This window comes from Marmota monax, unplaced genomic scaffold (assembly GCF_021218885.2).
Source record: "Marmota monax isolate L192 unplaced genomic scaffold, Marmota_monax_Labrador192_F-V1.1 WCK01_AAM20220418_F8-fsc00029, whole genome shotgun sequence".
Taxonomy (NCBI): Eukaryota; Metazoa; Chordata; class Mammalia; order Rodentia; family Sciuridae; genus Marmota; species Marmota monax.
The window spans coordinates 10,547,416-10,569,216 of NW_026693024.1; the positions used below are offsets into that span (position 1 = coordinate 10,547,416).

General features: G+C 36.8%; 1 protein-coding gene across 1 annotated transcript in view; it reads right to left on the minus strand.

Annotated features, from left to right (window-relative positions):
• The window catches only part of LOC131424499 (uncharacterized), a 208,870-nt gene that overhangs the window by 163,476 nt on the left and 23,593 nt on the right, over positions 1–21,801 (minus strand). The window contains exons 3-4 of the mRNA XM_058582331.1: positions 16,101–16,364; positions 13,908–14,118 (exon numbers count right to left, since the gene is read on the minus strand). Coding sequence (XP_058438314.1) covers positions 13,908–14,118; positions 16,101–16,364 — 475 coding nt within the window. The remainder of the gene's footprint in view (positions 1–13,907; positions 14,119–16,100; positions 16,365–21,801) is intronic.

Below are 21,801 nucleotides of genomic sequence, written 5' to 3' on the forward strand. Positions count from 1 at the left end.
ACGAGAGAAATCACTCTCCCAATATTAATTTACTACATAGCTATAGTAATCAAGAACTGTGGAATTCACAGAAAGGGCAGAGAGATAACAAATAGAGGACAAAAAAAGATTCACAAAATATGCCTAATTGCTGATTTTTAAGAAACATATGAAAGTAATTCAATGAAGGAAAAAAAGCCTTTTCATCAAATGTGTTAAAACATTTAGACATTTTGATGGAAAAAATTGACCTCACTCTCACTCTTTATATTAAAAAAAATAACAAAATAGGTTCACTTTTAGAAAAAATAATTAGGAGAAATCTTCAGGACTTACAGCTAAGAAAAAGTCATTGATACCCAAATATGTTCCACAAAAGAAGAAATTGATAAATTGGAAAAATTAAGAATCTTTTCTTTGTGAAATATTCCATTAAGTGGATTAAAAAGCAATAGACAGATGAGGAAAAAATATTCATAAAGTTTATATCTAGAAACTACTGATTTTGTGAGAAATGACACTTGTCATGGAGAAAAATGGATTCCTGGTCTTCCCAGCAACGGGGACACTATGGTTGATTCCAACTTTATTTTATGAATAAAAACACAGGGCTTGATGTTTGCAAGTCTGAAAAAGGGGATAAAAATATTTTATTAGAAACCTAGGCAAAGGTAAAAGGGGCCTAGGGTATGTGGGCCCTATTAATTGTGGCTCGAGAAGAATATGTGGCCATATTTGAAGGGACTTCTTTTACTTTTTAAAAATTTGGCCTTAGAAAGCTTGATGAGTGTCTGTGTAGCTTGTGGCACATGCATGTGTGTTTAGCATGGTTTTAAGCTAGTGAAGATGCACTTGCTAATCAAAACTAACTACAAACTAATAACAATCTGTTTGGAGAGGCTAAATGGAATGAAAGGAGAAATCTTTGGGCTCTAAAGTTCTGCATTGTTTTTTGCTAAATTGTGTTTTCACCAATTCCTCTTAGATACAGCACAGGAATCATTGATGTCTTTAGAACAAGCATTTTGCCTCCTAAATGCTTATTTCTAAGCACATCAGATGGATCCCTGGATCTTTTTTCACTGAAACATCACATTAACAAAACTCCAAATGCTCAAGATCATGATGAAATAGTTAGGGTCCACTGATCATGTAACAAGTTACAGCAAATGATCTTAACAAAAAAATAGCAATGGTTTCACAGGTAAAGGTGGGTTCAACCTTTTGTCCTCTAGTAACATAAACTTTTCAAAGTCCACATGTCATATGTCAGTGCTACAAAGCATGAAACCCTCGTACACATCAGGCCAGGTGTCAAAAGTCAAGGACAGACTGATTTCTTCTATAATAAGATGTTTATCATTTCAAGGGAGACTGATTTTCTCCTTCCTCCCACCAAGGAATACCACATTTTACTATTTTTACTCAAAATCTTCTTTTTCAAATTTGTTTGTTTATAAAGAATTCATAAAGGTTTCTCTAATTAGATTGTGTGGATCACTCTGGATTAAAAACACTCTCCTTTCTGCTAATTTTTATTTTGATTATTTCCACATTGAAAAAAGTCAATGGCATGCTCATACGTTAGGTACTCAAAGAGAGAGGACTCCACCGGTCCTACTGTTCAAGAGTGCACAGCCAGCTTCATGTTTAGAAAAAGTTCGAGAGCCTTGCTATTTATATAAATGCTTCCAATTTCATTTATTCTCATCCGACTTGTACTGCTGGGTAATGAACGAAAAGAGAAGTCACCTCATGTGGATTTGCAGGAAGCCCCTACAATAAAAATCAGTCATAGGCTGCACCCGATGGCACATGCCTGTAATTCCAGTGGCTCGGAAAGCTGAGGTAGGAGGATTGTGAGTTCAAAGCCAGCCTCAGCCACTTAGCAAGACCCTGTCTCAAAATAAAAAAATAAAAAGCGCTGGGAATGTGGCTTGCTGGTTAAGTGCCTCTGGGTTTTTCAAAAAAAATGGAGCAGTTGTAAAGCCAAATAAGATGGACTTTGTCATTGTTATGTCTCAAGAGCAAATTCTCAACTGCCAGTCATCATAATTGATATGTTAGCAAGAACAGACTGGAAGTACAGTTTACCTCTGTATTCCTTATCTCCAACTTATCCAGACTGAGTTTGTTTATGCATACTACTTCTGGGAAGGTCCACACTGAAGAGTAGGTCCAAAGAGGAGTATGTCTTATCATAGCTCGACAGCAACTCTTCCCACCCCAACCACTGCTCTCATGGCTACTTAGATGTGCTCTAAGTGGTAGCCTATTAGGTCAATTGCAGTGGTCCATATCATTCAAGAACTACAATAAAACTTGTGTCATTGAAATACACTTCTGTGCTATCATTTTGAAAGTATTTTGATCTAATTCTGAGGCACAGAGTATATACAGACCATCTGAGTGAACTGGCCACAAATAGGATTATTTTCATGGATAGTATATTCCTGTGGGTAAATGCTGAGAATACACGTCATGCTTGCTTATCACCACAATAGATCAAGGAACACACATGCATCCATGAAATAAATGGAGGTGAGGCAGTAGGGTAGGAAGAATGTAAATCTTCATTGTCCCATTTTTAAAGAGTACAGTCAGAAAAAAATGGATATCCTGATAAAGGTTTCCAAATGTTTCAAAAGGAAAAGGAGAAGACTCACAAGGTACATAATAAACTTTTGACTAAGGACAAACTGCCCAGACAAAGCCATGCCATCCAGTTTTATGTAGGGACATTCACTCTATATTTGCACAGTGACAGAATTGCCTAGCCATGCACTTCCCAAAATACATCCCTGCCGTCAGAGGGTGTGTGAATGTACTTCATTAGTTATTACTAATTACTAATGACTTCATTAGTTGTTCCTGAGATACTGACCATTGGAGGAGTTTTGAAATGATGAGGTGGATTCCCTAAAAGGAATGGCAAGCCAGTGTGAACAATACAACCCATGGCTTCTCATGTGTCCTTACGGCACTGTTTGTAGCACACGTAACTGAGAAAAATTTACTGTGATGAATATATGAGACCAAATAAAACATCGAGGGTATAAAACGTCTTGGAAACACAAGCTGTAAGCTGATGGTGTTGATCTAATCCACACACGCTCTGTAATTAGAAACACACCTCACACACCAACATGTTGGAATAAGGCAGTGAACATATTTGTGCCTTTTCCTCCAACATTTATTTTGATCATTGACATGTGACACATTCATTTTTATTGCCACTGCCACTTAAAAAAAAAAAAAAGGAATTTTAAAAGGTTACCTCAAAAGGCCCGTAACATTTTGAACCCCACAAGTAAACAGATTTGTGATATTCACTCAAGAGAGGAGACAGCACCACAAAGATTCAAACCTGCTGGAAGCATTTTAAATCTATTTCATCTCTCTGTCCCCAGATCTTTCTGACACGCCCTCCTCCCTCCTTTCTTAGTGTTAAACTGCTTCTCCACTTCCTGTACATCAGTGGGAACACTTCCCTTATGGGTGTCAGGATCTCTCGGAGGGGTCAGGGGCTGCCCTGCAGAGGAAGTGACAGGCTGTGAAATGGAAAAGAACAATTCCTTCCACATGTTCCCTTGCTCCTGGAGCAGCGAGGGGCTGTCAGCTAGCATCACTTTGGAACCAGGCAGGACTCTGCATCAGGGTCCTGTCAAAACTAATTTACAATTAAAGACCTGCGCGACTGTTTAAGGATTTTTTTTCAATTCCAGCAGTTTTCAGAAATGACTTTGAGATGGAAGTGGATCAAACAAACAACCAACAACAACAAAAACACTTCTAATGAACCGTGATGGATGGTGAAGAACCACACAAAATAAGCCAAAGATGTAAACAAATTGCAATCATTTTTTAAAAGAAACCCATTAACGGTCCAATACTTACTGCCCCTTCAATGAACATGTGTGTGGAATTTTCCCAAGGAAGCCCCAGTGTGGGGAGTTGAATGTTACAGCTATTGGGAGTCTTATCCAGATTGTAAAGAAAGTTGCAAGGTGACCACTTCATTGCTCTAAACAAAGAAAGAAAGAAAAAGGGAAGGAAGGAAGGAAGGAAGGAAGGAAGGAAGGAAGGAAGGGGAGGGTAGAGGAGAAGGGAAAGGGAAGAATTGATTTACCAACAAATTCATGCCTTTATAAAGATTTAAATCACCTTAAAATATTTTGAAGCTTTTCTGCAACAAAATATGTTGATGCATTTCCATATCTTAAATAAAGGCATTTAAAAATGCAGGTAATTAGCTTTTTATGCAGATTAATCACTTTGAAACATACTGTGGTTCCCTGAGGCTCAATTCGGGACTCAGATGAAGGACTCAGATCCATTTATGCTATTTCAAAAAAAAAAAAAAAAAAATCCCAGAGAACAAATGCCATAAAGTCTAAAATTTGCCTCGAAGTTTTACCAAATGGTGATTATGAAGTAGGCATTCCAAATTCTTATGATCTTGGATACAGACTATAGAACTACTCATTCTTTAAAAACTATCCAAAAGTGATTAAAATGATCCATCATATAGACTTATTTGGGAGAGTCTGTCTGCAGTTCATCTTCAACTGTCAAGAGCAAAGTCCTATGTACTATTTTCTACTTGAAAATAGTACAATACATGACTCTTGAATCTTCCTGAAGAACAGGGTAAAAACTGACAGACAGCTTAACTTTTGTCTGTATGCATATGTATGTAGGATCTGTGGTGGTGATGACTGACAAAAATTGTAGTGGCACCTCCTCCTCCACAGAAAATCTTAACTAAGCTTTTCCAGAAATCTTCACCATGGCTGATTTTAGAGTCTACCAGCAAGAGTCTCTACAAAACAGTTCAATGTAGTTAAACTTCCTATTTTTCTATTTTACTTGGCCACTGGCCGGGAAGAAATCAGCACTCCAGGTGCTGGACACCCCTTAGTAGTTTTTCACAAACATGTATCCAGCATAATAGTTTGTAGAAATGTGTTTGCAAATACAAAATGTGATAATAAAAAGACAAATCCTTTAACAAGGCCTCTGGCCTTGAGCTGGGCTTCACAGAGATGTCTACATTTCTAAGATAAGGGATGTGACCAATTGGGCTCCGTGGTAACAGCTGGCAGGGGAGGAAAGAAAGGGGAGAAGAAGCTCTCCCCTTCTCGGGGGTTGTCTTTGAAGAGTTAACTTGCCCAGAACATTGAAAGAAAAAGCTGCTTTTATGTGAACTTCTGCAGACTGTGCACTTCTGAGCCCCTCCCCTTACATGCTGGGTATAAAACTCTGAAACTCCCTGAACTCAAATTTCAGGGGATTAATTGATTACAACAAAAGCTGTACCCTCTGAACCTGGCTGCAGCCAAATAAAACTGTTTCCTCCTGTCTTCGATGCCTTGCCTCATCTGTCCCCACAAAACAATGTGCTTCTATCATCTTATCCATGTGGGTGTGGTGGAATAAGAACTTCGGAGAACGTGATGTGGAGACTTGGCTAAAACTGGCCATAAATGCATTCTCTTAAGACAGCACACCAAGCCCTGGTGACCTGTCCTTCTGTGGCTCTGTTCCTGAGATTCAGTATTGAGGGGCTTTGGCTGTTCCCCAATGTGCCTCAACTACTGCCACTATGAACTACTTGCCCTTTTTATTTCCTCTCCTCTGTGACTTATGCCAGGTGGAATCCTTCCACCAGGTCGCCTAGTAAGTCACTGAAATGGAATCATATACATATGATTTTTTATTTTTTATAACTTGTTTGCTTTTTGTAAGTTTAAGAAAACAAATTTACAAAAAGCAAACAAGTTATAAAAAATAAATTGATTTAAGTTTCTGATATTGTAATACCTTACCAACAAAAGAATTGTGATAAGAGCTTCAGAAGGAAGTGGCAGATCCTATTACAGAACGTGAGCCCAAGAACTGAAAGCAATAAGCTTCCCTGGACTAAATAGGGAAGTCAAGACTGATTTCTCTATTCTATAGAACTGTAGAAGTTGGCCAGTTGATTTCAGCCCAAAGTGCAAAGGCAATTTGATGGTGAAAAAAAATAGTCTTTTCAATAAATGATGTTGGAACAAGTGGATGTTCATACATACAAAAAACAAAACGTCAACCTTAAGTTCATATTCTTAAAAGACTAACTCCAAATGGATCATCAATCTAAATGTAAAATATAAAACTACACAACTGTCAGAAGAAACATAGGAGAAAAGTCTTGAGAACTAGGGTCAAGCAAGGAGTTCAAAGGCACAACATCAAAAAGTACAACCCATTTTTAAAAATGATAGAGCGGATTTAATCAGAATGCAAAGCATTTACTCTGTGAACAACACTGTCAGGGAAATAAAAAGGCCAGCTACAGATGGGGAGGAAATGCTTGTGCATCACATATTCAAGAGAAGTGGTGTATCTAGAAGGTATATGGATGCGCACATCTCAACAGTTAAGAAAACAAGAACCCAGTTAACAAATGGGCAGATACTTTAGCAAAGAGGATCGATGGGTGACAAGAACATAGGAGGTTGTGCAATGACATCAGCCACCAAGGAAATACAAATAGAAACCAGGAGAGGTTCCTACCTGCAAATTAGAAAGATATTGTAAAAACTGCTGGCACTCAGTGCTGATGAGGATACAGAGCAACTGAAACTTTCACAAGGAGCAGGCAGAAGTGCAAGGTGGTAAAACCACTCTACAAAGTTATTTGGGTAATTTCCTATATACATACTATATAACTCAGCAATCACACTCTTTGAAATGTAGTCCAGAGAAAACAAACTTACAAAAAGCAAACAAGTGATTAAAAAAAAAAAAAAAAGTTTAGGACTATTAACAGAAACTTTGCCATCACAATGAAGACAATCCAAATATCCTTTAATAAGGGAACGGATTAAACAACTGTGGAACATCCATACAATGGAATCCTGCTCCATGATGAATGGGTAAGAACTATGAATACAAACCTCTCAGAGGAACTCAAAAGCATTAGGTTGGTTCAAAGAGGCCCCTCAACAAAAGGTTGCAAAATGTACGACAATTTTGAAAAGGCATAATTATAGAGATGATGAACACATCGGTGTGACCCACAGCTTAGGATGGGGTGTGGGAGGGAAGGAGAGATGTACCTATAAAAGATGGCACAAAGGAATCTGGGGTCGATGAGATGGTTCTCTATTTTGATTATCACCAATCCTTACATTTGATCATTTTCATTGAAATGTACATGCTAAAAAAGGCAATATTACTATATGTAACATAAAAAATAAAATAAATTTTCTGCTTGATTGTTTTCCACAAAAAGGAGCCATATTAATCTCTTCCTTCAGCCTACTGAGCATCTATGATGTGCCAAATACTGTGGTAGGCCCTGGGATACATCAGTAAACAAAACAAATGCCCCTCTCTCTGGGTAATTTTCCAAGTCCTGGGCAAATAGATGGAGGTATGGAAGTGGAACTAGATAGAGCTGATGCCTTCAGAAGTAGCTCTGGGTTTTGCAAGAGAACAGATTTCCATGAGTTCTGCTTTTTAACAGAGAACAATTTCAGGTGATGCAATATCATCAAACCATATCCTATAGGTGAATGAGTCATTTTAACACTGATTATCTTATTTGATTCTCTGAATATGCATGGAAGTAGAAAATTCAGCTGTTACTGTACTCATTTTATATCCATGGCAAAGCTGTCTCATAGAGGTTACACAATATTCAATAGCAAATTATGTTCATAACAGTTTTCTGACTCAGTCTACCTTGCCTTCCCCTCTCCTATAGTATAATTGCCAACTGAAAATAATTATTACATGCTTCTTGGCTTTGTAAGTCCACAGTTGCCTAAAGAATATACTAATCTACTCATTTGTCCAACAAATCTTTATCAAGCTATTGCTCCGTGCCAGGCACAGGAGAGTTCCATGTAGGGATGGCCATGAATCCTCAGGAGGCTTGTCATCTAGATAGGAAGATATGCAAATAGGTGCACAATCACCGTAAAGTGACAGAATCCTGGGGTAAGTCCATGGATACATTCCTCTTTAAGAAAGACGTTTTAATCCAGTGGCAGATAAGGATTTTTTTTCCAGACGGAATAGCATGAGAAAAGACCTTAAGGTAGAAATCTGTTTCAAGAAAATGAGGGAAAGCCAGCATAATCAACTGCTGCACATCACTGTCTCTCAACTGGGAAGGAGCTTTCTAAGATCACTGATGTCCAGGCCCTGACCCCAGAGAATTTGATCCAGTCAGTCTGGGACACAGTCCAGGCATCAATATTTGGGAAAACATCCCCAGAAAAACTAATGTGTGGTTAAGTTTAAGAAGTGTTGTCGTATTAAGTCTGTTGAAGTACAGATAGGAGCAGATGCTCTAAGTATCAATAGACTTTTTTCATACTTTACTAGCATTCTGGTTGGTTTTCTTTTTTTTTTTTTAAGAGAGAGTGAGAGAGAGAGAGAGAATTTTTAATATTTATTTATTTATTTATTTATTTTAGTTATTGGCGGACACAGCATCTTTGTTTGTATGTGGTGCTGAGGATCGAACCCAGGCCGCACACATGCCAGGTGAGCGCGCTACTGCTTGAGCCACATCCCCAGCCCTGGTTGGTTTTCTATTCTGGAACACTTTTTCTATTGCTGGTTTGGGTGCTCTGTTTTAGTACTGAGAAGTCCACACCATATCAATGATTTCTATATACAGTGCATGGGACATATTGCAATGCAGGTGGACTTAGGATGGGGTTACAACTTGATAAACCCATCTCCCATTTAAAATATCCCAAGTTGGATGCATTCAGCACACCTCGCATACGAGGAACATCAGCTGTCTCTTGGTGATCACTGTCCAAGGGAATCATGTGGTTCCCCACATCTTGAGAAAAGATGAGACCGCTAGCCTGGAAAAAGACCCAAGTTTCAATATTTGAAGGATGATTTCTACTGAATGGGTATCAGTTTCATGCCCTTGCAAAGTCAAAAATCATAGTTACATCAGGGATTATCTGTCATCCAAAGCTGCTCTTTATTTCCTCTTTTAGCTGATGGTATTTATATTATAAGCATTGATAAGGAAGATTTAGTCAAAAGGAGACCTTTTCCTTATCCAATATCAACACCCTTAAGAATGTGTTCTTCTGAAGTATGTACCATGTGTTCTGTGATGCCCCACCTCCTATTCCCACTGATTTCCAGACTGTTCTACACAATTTCCTTTATCCATCTCTTTCATCTGTTCCTTAAAATTTTTTCCTATAATTTGGTTCACTCCTTTCTTCTTCATAACCTCGTTCATCACTGTGCCTTTAGCCCCAACCCTTGTCAAGATGGCACCAAAGTGTCCATCCCAAGATTTAAATCAATTTTTTCAACTTCAGGCCGACCATTATCCTCTTAATTTCCCAAACACTTTAGAGTTAGTTTGCCCCAAACCAACTGTTTAACTTTTATCTAAAACCTGCTCTTTTGGGTTCTTTTATCTCTGATAAGGGCAACACTATTTTCTGAGCTAGAAATGCCCTTGCTTATGACCTTCATGTCTTTTGTTATGCTACAACTGTTCATTTTCCTGATCTCACCAATTCAACTTCAGGATGCCTCTTGAACACATCCTCCTGCCCTGTTCTACCTCGGGCCTTTACCATCTCTTCTTGGGGATAATGCAATGACCTCCTTGTTGAATTTCTTGTCTTAAAATGCTCCTTGCCCAAATCAGTCCCAATAGGTAAACTGGAGACCAGTGGCCTTTACAGTTCCTGAAGCATACCCTGTGCCTTTCCATATTCTTAGATCATAGCTTTCCTTCAATCCCAGAGAGTTTCTATCTGCACTTACCTTTTGAACTCCAAGGTTTTCGTGTAACTGTATGACAAGCTTGTGAAATTAACACATATTTTTCCAGATCACACCAATATAGGATTCTAAATGGTGTGAAATTATTAAAGAAAATCTAACGGATTTCCCAAAGTCCTCCCAAAGCTCACCCATTTGTTTATGGGAGCCCACCCACGTGTCTCTAATGAACCCATAAACTTTTATTTATATTCATTTATACTGCTCCAATGTGGCCTCTATACCACCTTGGATTAAGGAACCATATATATATATACATATATATATATATGTATATATATATACACACACACATACATAGATATATGTGTATACACAGATATATATAGATAGATGTATATATGTGTGTGTATGTGTATATATAATGTGTATGTATAGACAAAGCAGAATGTCTCACAGGATAGTATATGCTATCTACACAATATAATTCCATGTCATACAGAATTTCAGTGAAATGACTCTCTTTTAGCAGGTTGGAGAGTGTCACCACGCAGTTGACCTCTCTGGGAATCCCACCATGAGATGACTGGGTTAGAGGACCAACCTGAATCACCAATACATACATTTCTCACAATTGCTTCTCTCACTTGTCACCTAAAACTTTGGCACTTAGCCAGATGCATCTGCTTCACTTTTCCCAGAAGGCTTACTTGTCCCTCATGAAAATTCAGTGCTGGGAGCTCCGCCCATCACCTACTGAACCTGTGGACTTACGTGTATCTCCTAGTAGAGCAGGATGGGGCTCCGATAAGACCCTAGGGTTCAGGGACTGGATACTGTTTGGATTTATAATCCCAAAGCATTAAGCAGCATGACTTGTTCATTGGTTGCACAATGAAATCATCTTGAATTGAATTCTGCATCACAACCCACACATAGACCTTGCTGGAGACTCTTGTCCTTTCAACATAGCCATATGTAAAACATAATTATCAAGTATAATAAATATTTCCCTGGCATGTCTCCTAAAAAGTAAAACAAGCTAAAAGATGCTAATAACCCAAAAGTTATATCCTAGGTCTTTTCTTTTGGCCTTTTATAAATTCTTTCTGGCCTTAGGCATCCACCTAATTTCAAAACTGATCACCCTTTAGATGATCGACCATGGGATTAAACTCAGAAACCTCTTGGGGGTGCTTGGGGGTGTATGACGGCATGTGCTCGCACACCACAGGCTCCAAAGTGAACATTAAAGTCACTTGTGCATGATTTGAGGACGGCAGTAGATTCAACAGATTACATACAGAGCCTATCAACGTAGGACAGCTTGCGGAAGATCATAAACACATTTTTCAGATAAAAACATTGCAGCCATGAACACACCACGTGGTCACCCCTTCCCTAAGGTTTGCTTCTTTAATTGTAAATAGCCAGAAAGCCATCAAGCCAGAGTTTAATAAACTTTTAATTTGAAATGAATTACCACATGTTGTGTTTGTTTACCCATTATTAAATCTCTTAGCAACATATCAGTGGAAGAAACAGCATACTGTATCACAGCCCTGATATATTAGAAAACAAATCCATGGGGGATATTAACTGCTAATAATATGCTTAGGAGCTTCCAAGAAAAATAAATAAATACAAGCAATAGTGAAGACATGTATTCAAAGAGATTTTCATGTTCTGTTTTTTGTATAAATCTGTTTGGAGCAGGAACAGAAGGTCCCTCTGCAGTCTCTGAGTGTGAGGCTTACATCAGTCTCCAAGCTCAGAGCTGAGCAAAAGAATAAGCAGTTTTTTTCTAAAGCATTTTTCTAATGCATCAAAGATGCTCCCTCTCATGGTATAGTTTTCTGAAGTGCCACCTGTCCTCCTCCTTGTAGAACAGGGCAGAACTCTGAAAGCCTAGTCCAAGGCACAGTGCAGTAGGCATGGGAAATAGAGCCACATTGGCCTGGAGAAAACTGGAAAGCAAAACTGATCCGGTAGAAAATTCTCTAAGAGCAATTGTTTCTAATCATCTACTTAGTACCCTAAAATTAGGTTAAAATGTCAGCAGCAATGCAATATTATTAATTAACTCAGAACTCACCTTCTGCAAAATTAAAATTCTAAAATAAATTTTTGAGCTCCATACGGAGCCCCCAAACATTGAAAAAAAAACACATTTATTTTGCAAATGCATGCATTTTACTGTGTCTCATGCAGCAGCTTTACGGTTGGCTTTTGAACTTGATATTTAAGTAAAAATCAATGCCATGCTTTCTATCCACTGTATCTAATAAAATCCTAACCAGGGCTTTTATTTCTTGCTTTTCCTATCTTAGGAAAATGATCTTCAACCATCCAAAAAAGACTTCATCTTCTTGTTCTAAATCTCTAGATGGCCAAGAGTCTTCCTCCATTTTCTGTTGTTATAGCAGAATTCCTGAGTCAGCTTTTGTGTCACTGTGACCAAAATAACCAACAAGAACAACTCAGAGGAGGAAAAGTTTATTTGGGACTCAGAGTTTTGAGGACTTAGTCCATAGATGGCCAACTCCATCGCTCTGGGCCCCAGAAGGTGGACAATATCCTGGAAGAAGGGGGATGGAGTGGGGGGTGGGGGCGGACTGCTCAATTCTTGGCAACAAGGAAGCACAGATAGGAAGAGGCTGCAGGGAAGATGCACCCTTCCAGGGCCAGGGCATGCCCCTGCTGCCCCACCTCCTCCAGCCACGCCCACCTGTACAGGTACCCCTCAGTCCATTCAATCTATGGACTGATGAGGTTACAGATCTCATAGTCTGTTCATTTCACCTTCAAACATTCTTGCCTTGAAGTCCCCACCTCCCAATACTGCTGCACTGGGTACAAAGTTTTCAACATCTGAATTCATTGGGATATACCAAAACCACAGTACCCGGGTCATGCAGAAGATATGCTAAATGTTATTAACATTTTTTACAGAACAAGTGTATCCCAGATCCTCACTCGGGAAAGCCTGACAAATTAGAGTCAACAGAGATCTTGTGTAAAATCAGTCTGCTTCAGAGCCAATTCGATGAGACTTAACTACAATGCCCATGAGGTTCTCAACAGAACTTCCCTACTAGGAAATTTGGAATGAGGCTGAGGCAGGAAGATAGCAAGTTCAAGGCCAGCCTCAGCAACTTGAAGAAGACCCTAAGCAACTTAGCAAGACCTGTCTCAAAATAAAAAAACAAAAAGGGCTGGGAGGTGGCTCAGTGGTAAAGTACAGCTGGGTTCAATCCCGAGTAACAAAATAAATGAGGGCTTTATGCATAATATGTAATTTTTTAAAATAAAACATATAAAGCATATATGGCCAAACAGTAAGAAATGGCAAATCAGAGGAATAAGTACTATTGTATGTTGTGTTATTTTTCATACAGTATAATTAAAATATTTGATAATTTCTAAGGTAAATCAATGAAAGTGCTACTACAGGGCTTGTCACAGGTGATACCTCCAGTGTTACCACAGTGCTCCTAATGAACACTATCACTGCCTGTGTGGGTCACCAGTCCCCCACCACTCAAACTATTACTTACTGATAGAGTATCCATCCTGTTAAGGAAACTTGGAATCTTTCGGTAAAACAAATAATTCTTTAGTACAAAAGATAACAGTCTTTAATATATCTTTTCTATAAATGGGAACTTTTGAAAATTAGAATACTTTTAAAAATTTTATTTGCTTACTTAGTACTTGATAAAATCAGTCTTTAAAAACAAAGTTTTATCAACTATATTACCTGAGAACTTTTTCCTGAGAATATTTGATCTTTTCTATTTAGTTTTTGGTTAATACTTTCAAGAGCACACACAAAAAAAGACTAAAATTTAGAAATGAGCTCCAAAAAAAAAAAAAGTTCAGTTACCTCCCCCACCCCTGATTAAAAACGTTCAGAAATATTCTAAGAGCAATAAATCCATGGAGAAAAACTTCTGTTTCAATGAAGCAATTTTATGTTTCCTTGTGCAATAGATAATGCAATAGGAAAGCTAATATTCTTGTCAACAGTTACATTCTTTTTAAGTGGCTTGGTATAGAAAATAAGATCTTAATAAAGAATATGCACTTCTTACTAAATTTTATTTAATATAACACCACTTGAAATATTAGTAATAGATTACTAAAAAGTCAAATCAACCTACCCTGAGAAGAGTGTAAGGTAGATTGAGTTCCATTATCCATAGATGCACATATATTTTTCTCAGATTTTTTCTCCCAGGGGCCAGATGTATCATGTACACCTAATTTTCCTTTATCTCCTTTAACCAATAAATGCATTGGAAATTCAGTGCCAAGCTGAGTATTGCTTTCATGATTTTTTTGATCATCCAAAAGCAAAGGAAGTTTAACGACCTTTTAAGAGATAAAAACTATTATCAAAATCATTAAAACTAATGTAAACGTGGTATTTTCTTCTCTACAACAATGAGACAATCTGATAAATCAGAAAAGTCAATAATGAATTCAGTTCTCCAGAACTTATAAGCTCTCATTTGTTTACATTACAAAGAGTGAATTCTGTATTAACCAATTTACATAATTGCTACCGATATTGCCATGCCCTGTATATGTTTATTAGGATTGTTTCTTTTAATTTATACTTTTTAAATTTCCTTCTTAACAACACTGTTTGCCTATCATTTATACTGGGAGGAAATTAGCAAATGTTCATTCAGTATTTACTGTCTCCAAGAATAATGTTCTAAGTTGAAGAGGAAATGACAAGATTGTAGAATCTAATAGTGAATAAATGGGTGCTGCATATGCAATATTTGTAACTTTTATGTATGTTTAAAATTTTAATGATAATAAGTGTTTGGGGGAAGCCATCCCTGACATAAAAAATGAAACACAAAAATAAGCAACCGCAGAAAAAGTTTCCTGAGAAAGAGTTATAGGTTATCTCACCTGCAGAATTTTCTCTCTTGGGTCCTTACACACATTCTGCAGGGGCTAACCTAGAGTCAGCCCATTATGACCAGCCTTCTCCATAATGCCGAGGGTTAGTAGCCTGGATGCTGTCCCTAATGACACTCAGGCCAACTTGTGTTGGCTAAACCACACACCCTGGCTCCGTGTGCACCTCTTGGACCAGGATGATTTCCTTCCACTAACTGACCCAGGAGGAAAGTGACCAGAATTTCAGTGGATTTCCTTGTTTCCTTCATATTCTCTTCCAAACCTGAATTACAAAAACCAATTTCCTGTTCCATCATCTGCTTTATCCTATTCTTCTCCTTCTAATTTTAAACTATTCACTTTTGAATAATTCTGTCATTTACTTGATCAGAAATTTTTTCATTTGAGAAAATGGACACTGAGAAAAATCCACATATATTAGAATTTCACATGAAAGAAAAACGGAGCTTTCAGATAAGAACTTCTCTTTCATTCTCACGGAAAAGAAGTACCTAAATATCCACTTATTCTGCCCTTCTTATCAGAAAATCAAATACCTTTCATAATGCACTATGCCCTTAATAAAGACTCACTCACTCCCGCATGAAATATACAGAGAGAGAATCTTACCATTGTCTATTAAAGTTAGAAAGTTAATAGACAAGCACTTCTATCTGTAACAACGAACAGCCAACTAAGCTCTACAGATAAATCATAATATCACTTTTTCTTCCACAAATTTTTTTTAAAAATAACATGTCAGAGGGGGGAAAAAGAGAATTATCTTCAAATGCAAGTAGATTTTCATCGACTTAAACTATTTTAATGCTAACAAATAATGACCTTTTTATTTTGAAATTCCAAGCCTCATTTCTTGATTTAATCTCAAATATAAATTCTCTTTATAATTAACACAACTACTGCTACTACTACTACTACTACTACTACTGCTACTACTGATTTCCATACCTTATATAGACATGTGTCTGTCTCATCAGATAGATGGCAGACATTCAGAAGGCAAAGATTGCATCTTATCTCTTTTGTATCCTAGAACTGGCAGTGTCCAACACATAACAGAAGCATGGTTAAGTACTTTTGGTCAGGAAACACCAATAATTTTGAGATGAAGTGGTAGTTAAAGATTGTGAGCTGAGAATCAGGGGGCTCGAGTACTGGTTCTGGTCCATTCACAACATAGAAGATTGTATTAAATTATCTTTAACTTTTTCATTAACTTGTGAATTTTAGTTCTTATTTCTACATATTAATTTAATTCATGTTATCAGAAATCAGCATTAAGAGATAATTACTTTCGCCATTTTATGAAACTTATTAAAATGTTCAATGGCATGAAAGCAAGATAAAGGCTAGAAAGAAGCAACTTTGGAAAATTAAAAAAAAAATGTTTCCATTTACACAATCATATCACAAACCTGAAAATAGAGATTGCACAGCCAGTGGTCCAAGTCCAGGCAAATCAAATCTTCAATTTTCCTAAAACTTCTGGATTTCCGGTCATAATGTCCTCGGAGAAGGGGACACTTGAATTTTCCTTCCACTACATCCAAGTTGTTATCACACAGGGGAAAGATTGCCCAGCCCACAGCCTGGCCAAGGCAGGCATGTTTCCCACGAAGGAGAAAGAGTTCAAATAAGAAAGCTATGCCAGGTTTCACATCTTTCCTTTGGGGTAGTACCTAGGAAAGACATTAAGACAAGAGAAGATTGGGATGCTTATATGTTTAGAAACACTCTACATTCAGTAAGGCCTACAGACAATTTAGAATTCAGTAAAAAGTCAGTCTGCACTCCTGTTTTTGACCCTTAAAAATTCACCCACTGGATACATTTACATAAATAACCCTTCCAGCCACAGGTAATTTGCAATCATGAAAGTGTGACCTGCCTACCAGAAGATTTTATATTTTATGAGCTTTAGAAATAAACTTTGTAATATTAAGTAACATGGTATTTGCCTGAGCTGGTCCCTCTATTATTGTATGGTTTGAATGTGTTCCCTAAAAGTTCATGTGTTAGACACTTAATTCCCTAATTCATATGGTATTTGGATGTGGTACTTTTGGGAGATAATGAGGATTAGATGAGGTCATTAGGATGGCATTAGTGGCTTTACAGGAACAGAGAACTGAGCTAGCATGCTGGCTCCGTCAGTACATGATGCCCTCCGCGATGTTATCATGCCATCAGGAAGACCCTTACCAGAAACCAGCACTATGTTCTTAGTGCCTCCAGAATTGTGAGCCTCATAAAATTCTATTCTTTTTCAATTACCATGTCTCAAGTAGTGTGTTATACCACAGAAAACAGACTAAGACAATTACGTTACTATTTCTATCTTCCATCATAACCATTATTTTGCATGACTGTCATTTATCTTTGTATCATTCAGGTACACAGCTCACGTGCTCTGCAGGGAATAAATGCTTTCTTAAAAGTGGTTGAACAAACTTTTACACTCCAGAAAAACAAATCCTACTCATCATGACAATGCAAATTATTATTACAAGGTCCATCAGTTGAAATTGAAAACAAAAATGGAGTCTCATTTAATTTTGTGACTAGTCCATTTATTTTAGTTGACACTGTAATACATATCACTATATGAGCAATTTTTCAGTGCTTCGTAAATAACACCAGATATAAAAACGAATGAAATGATCAGATTGCCCAAGCCACTGTGCAAATTCCCAGATGTAGAGATTGAGCCTTTTCTTAGGTCTTTTTAAAAAAAAAAAAATCAGGGAATTGCAAAACATAAATAATTTTTTATTTCAAAAAATAGATTATACACTTAAGATGTATTTTTTTTTTTAGTTTTATGTGAGTAATTTAAATGGACAAAGACAGGGTCTAGTCTAAGACTGTTTTACAATATATTTAGCCAAAAGTGTGTAGATAATATTTTATACAATTTATGTAAATATCTCAAGACTTAGTTTAGAAACAAAATGAAACAGAGGCATCTGTTGAAAAATACCATAACCCTATGGCAGCTGCTATTAAACCATTAACAGGATCAGGTTTCATTTAAACCAGATTTACCATTTTCTACAACAGCCCATGGGAAAGCTAAAAACATTAGGCACAAATTATTGACAAAAGAGATCCTTAATCAAGCAGTACTTTTAATTTGGCTAGTTGGCTGTGAGTAACATTTGTGATAACAGAATCAGAGCTAAATGAGGAGGGGGAGAAGTGGAGTCAGAAATCTAAATGATGGGATCATCATTTAGAAATAAAATTGAACGGATGCTATTAACAATAAGTTTATCAATTTTTATCTCTGCATTTAGAAGTGAAAACCAGTGCCCTTTTTATACTAACCTGGTCTTATTCAACAGTGCAATCAAAGTAAATGAAGTAAGAATTTGGCACTAACAATTCTATTATTAATTTTGTTGTCATTGGGGCAAGTCAGTTTTTTTTTTATATTTAAGTTTCCATATACTTGAGTTTCCTCAGCAATTAAAAAAAAAAAAAAAAAAAAAAAAACGGATCCTCTTCATGGAGTTGACAAAATCCTCAACTTAGACAATAAATTATATGGTAAACATTTAAATCTGTTAATGCTCAGAAAAATATAAAATTTACATTATTATTTATTAAGATTTTATTTCAATTACTTCTAAGATGACTTAAGTAACAATTTCTTTTAATAAAAAGGAAAAGTACATATACAAGAATGAAATATATTGGTAAACATGTAAAACACCAGTATCCTTTTGTGCATGAGAAATAGTTCAGGGGTGCTGAGACCAACAGAGGACACTGCGCAATACTGTGTCACCTGCAGCAATGCATAAAAAGGACTTCACCTCAACCTGCTCCACAAGATAGAGGGGTCATATGCTACCACCCTGATGACTCCTAAAAAAAATGAGTATATGAACAGAATGTGACATACTCACTGATACTGACTACAAAGGAATATAGGAGCCATAAATTATTAAAGAAAGGAATTTATGTGACAACAGTTGTCTTCCCTTATTTCTTCCCCTAGCATCTTTCCCTTGGTGCCTGTTGTAGGAGAGATCTTTTGCCCTTTAATATGTAGCTTGGGACTCGTTCTTTTGGTAAGAAAGATCACTAAGTTTCATTGTATCTCTCTCAGAGGATCCTTTCCACAAACTTGAACATTTACACAGATGTCCTATGATGGGACATATCCCTGAGTATTTTTCAGTAAGTTTGTAACTAAAAGCTAAAAATTAAGATATAAATGCATGGGTCTCCCCCAATGTCAACTGCCCATGCCATCTCATCACAGAGACCCTGCTAATGGAGGGCATCATATTCTCAAAGCACCTTTATTTTCCAAATACTGTAAAATGCCACTATTTTGAAAGAAAGAGATACTATAGAGCTCAAGTTCACTACATAACTTTATGGTGATCTTCTGCATCAAAGAAGGTACATGTGAAAGATGAGTGCATAATAAGTAGAATCCAAGAAGCAAGTAAGAATTTTAAAGACCAAATGCTGAATGGGGGATGAGGAAAGAAAGCAATATTTTTTTTCGCTTGGACACCAAATACTTTGAAATTAAAGCAATCCACGGAGTTCATGACAAATGACTCAAAATGATAAAAATGCATACTCACAATGTATTATCCATGTTTTTTTACTTTCTGAATTTTCTATAATGACTATAATTCTTGTAATCAGGAAAAAAATGTTGATAAAATGATTTCAAAAACAGAAGGTCTTAAGAAACTCACTGAGACCCAACCTCTAAATAAAATACAAAAAAATGGCTGGAGATGTGGAACAGTGATTAAGTGCCCCTCAGTTCAATCCCCAATACCAAAAAAAAAAAAAAAAGATAGAGAGGATCTTCAAGATTCTGTTTCTGCTTAATGGAGATGGTTGCAAATGTCCAACCATCTCATCCTAACAAGAAAAAAAAAAAACCAGTTAATATGTAATATGTATCTTTTTGAGCTCATTGAGAGCTGAGGAAATGAGACACGGGCTAGGGGGATGCAAGTCTTTCTAAATTATTAAGGCACCCCAGGAATTTCAAAATCATTAAAATATATGTTCAATAACAGTCATGATAGCAAAGTACTAGGAACAAGAAAGAAGTAGACCTATCATTGCATAAAGGACTTTGTAAAAGAAAGGAAACACTGGCTGAACTTTGAATACACTAAGGCTGTTGTGGAATACTGAACAGTTATGAGCCCCAAACACAGTGAGTTCTCACTACCAATTCTCAACCTTAGGATATTTACCAAGTGCCCAGCAGCACGTGGCCAATTGGTTCTAGGTAAGAGGCAAAGTAAGATTTCCACTGTCCCAAAAATCTTTGGGCAATGCTGGAAAGCGGAGCACAATCTCAATAAATGGTGCTTGAATATCAAGCCCAGAAGAAGGAGGGACCTTTTACAACATAAAGCTTTGAAGCCAGTAATATATTCAAACTAACTAAAGCTGCCATCCAAACCCAATTTAGCTCAATTCCTGATTTAAACAAAGACATTAAGTTCCTGATACAGAATCAATATTTTCTATCTCAATCTCTATAATTTATATATACACAATGTGTATACCATAGGCAACTATGAGCCATCTCTGGCAGCAGGAAAATGTGAAACACAGATAAAAGAAAACCAGTCAATAGAAACTGACCTATAGATGACACAGGAATTAACAAAAACTTTTTTGGAGGGGTACCAGGGATTGAACTCAGGGGTACTAGACCACTAAGCCATATCCCCTACCCTATTTTGTATTTTATTTAGAGACAGGGTCTCACTGAGTTGCTTGGTGTCTCGCAGTTGCTGAAGCTGGCTTTGAACTCGAGATTCTCCTGTCTCAGCCTCCCGAGCTGCTGGGATTACAGCGTGTGCCACCATGTCTGGCACAGACTTTAAATAATCATTATAATTAGGATAAAAAATTAGAAGAAAAGATGGAAGTAATCAGTAAAAGTTTGGAATATTTCAGGAGAGAACTTTGAGCTGCTTTAGAACAGATATATAAAACGTTTGAAAAGATAAAAATCATTAAATTGTCTTAACAGCATAAATGAGCACAACAAAGAAAAGATAGGTGAACCCTAACGTAAATCAATAGAAACCAAAGTGCAAAAGCAAAAAGAATGAAAATGAAAAACAGGTCAGAGACTGAAGTACCTGTGGAATAATAATAAGCAATCTAACACACATGTAATTGGAGTCCTATCAGGACAAGGGAGAGATGATGGTACCCACACACAAAAATGTTTTTGAATAAATAATGACTAAGCATTTTTCCAAAACTGATGAAAGACATCAGTCTACAAAACAAAGAGGCTTAGAAAATCCCTAAGCAGAAAAAAAACACAAAATAACACCTAGGCATCTCATAGTCAGATTAATGGAAATAAGAATAAAGTGAAAATCTTTAAAGTTTCCTTGATGATATCTAATTTAAAAAACTTCATTATTGACTATCCAAGTGGCATCCTTGGTGATGTATCCATATTTTCTTATCACAAAATCCTGAATTTAATATAAAAAAATGTTCTACATTATATGGAAAATCTAATTTTCATTCTTTTGCCCAGCTTCTTTGCTCTGAACTCTGATCATATAGACCTACTTTTCTTTTTGACACTGAACAAAAGTTTCTTATACCTTTTGCTGTTTAGTGGGCTAACTCTTGCCTAAATGACATCAGATTACAACCTTATATTTATCATATAATTTGAAATTTCTTAGCATGTATTCATGACCCTAATGGAGCCTCACCACAATCTTTCTAGTTTTATTTCATATTAAACACAAATGAAGTTCATATTAACATACACGACATACATATTTTAAAATTCTGTCAAAATTATTATCATCACAATTATTTTCTCAAATGCCTGCCTATATACAGTCTCTCATGGCTTTCTATCAGGAAATACTTTTTCCTCCCCCAAAACTGGCTCATTATAATTAAAGAATCTTGTTCTCAGTTTGGACAAGACCTCTGAAGTTGTCATTTCTAACTCACAAGTTCTCAACAGATAGATAGTGATACCCATGGGACACAGACACAGGCTGTGGGGCAAGCAAACTTTCATAACAGTGACTAAAGATGCTCCAGCAATTTCTATATCCCTAAAATTTATATCAAATAATA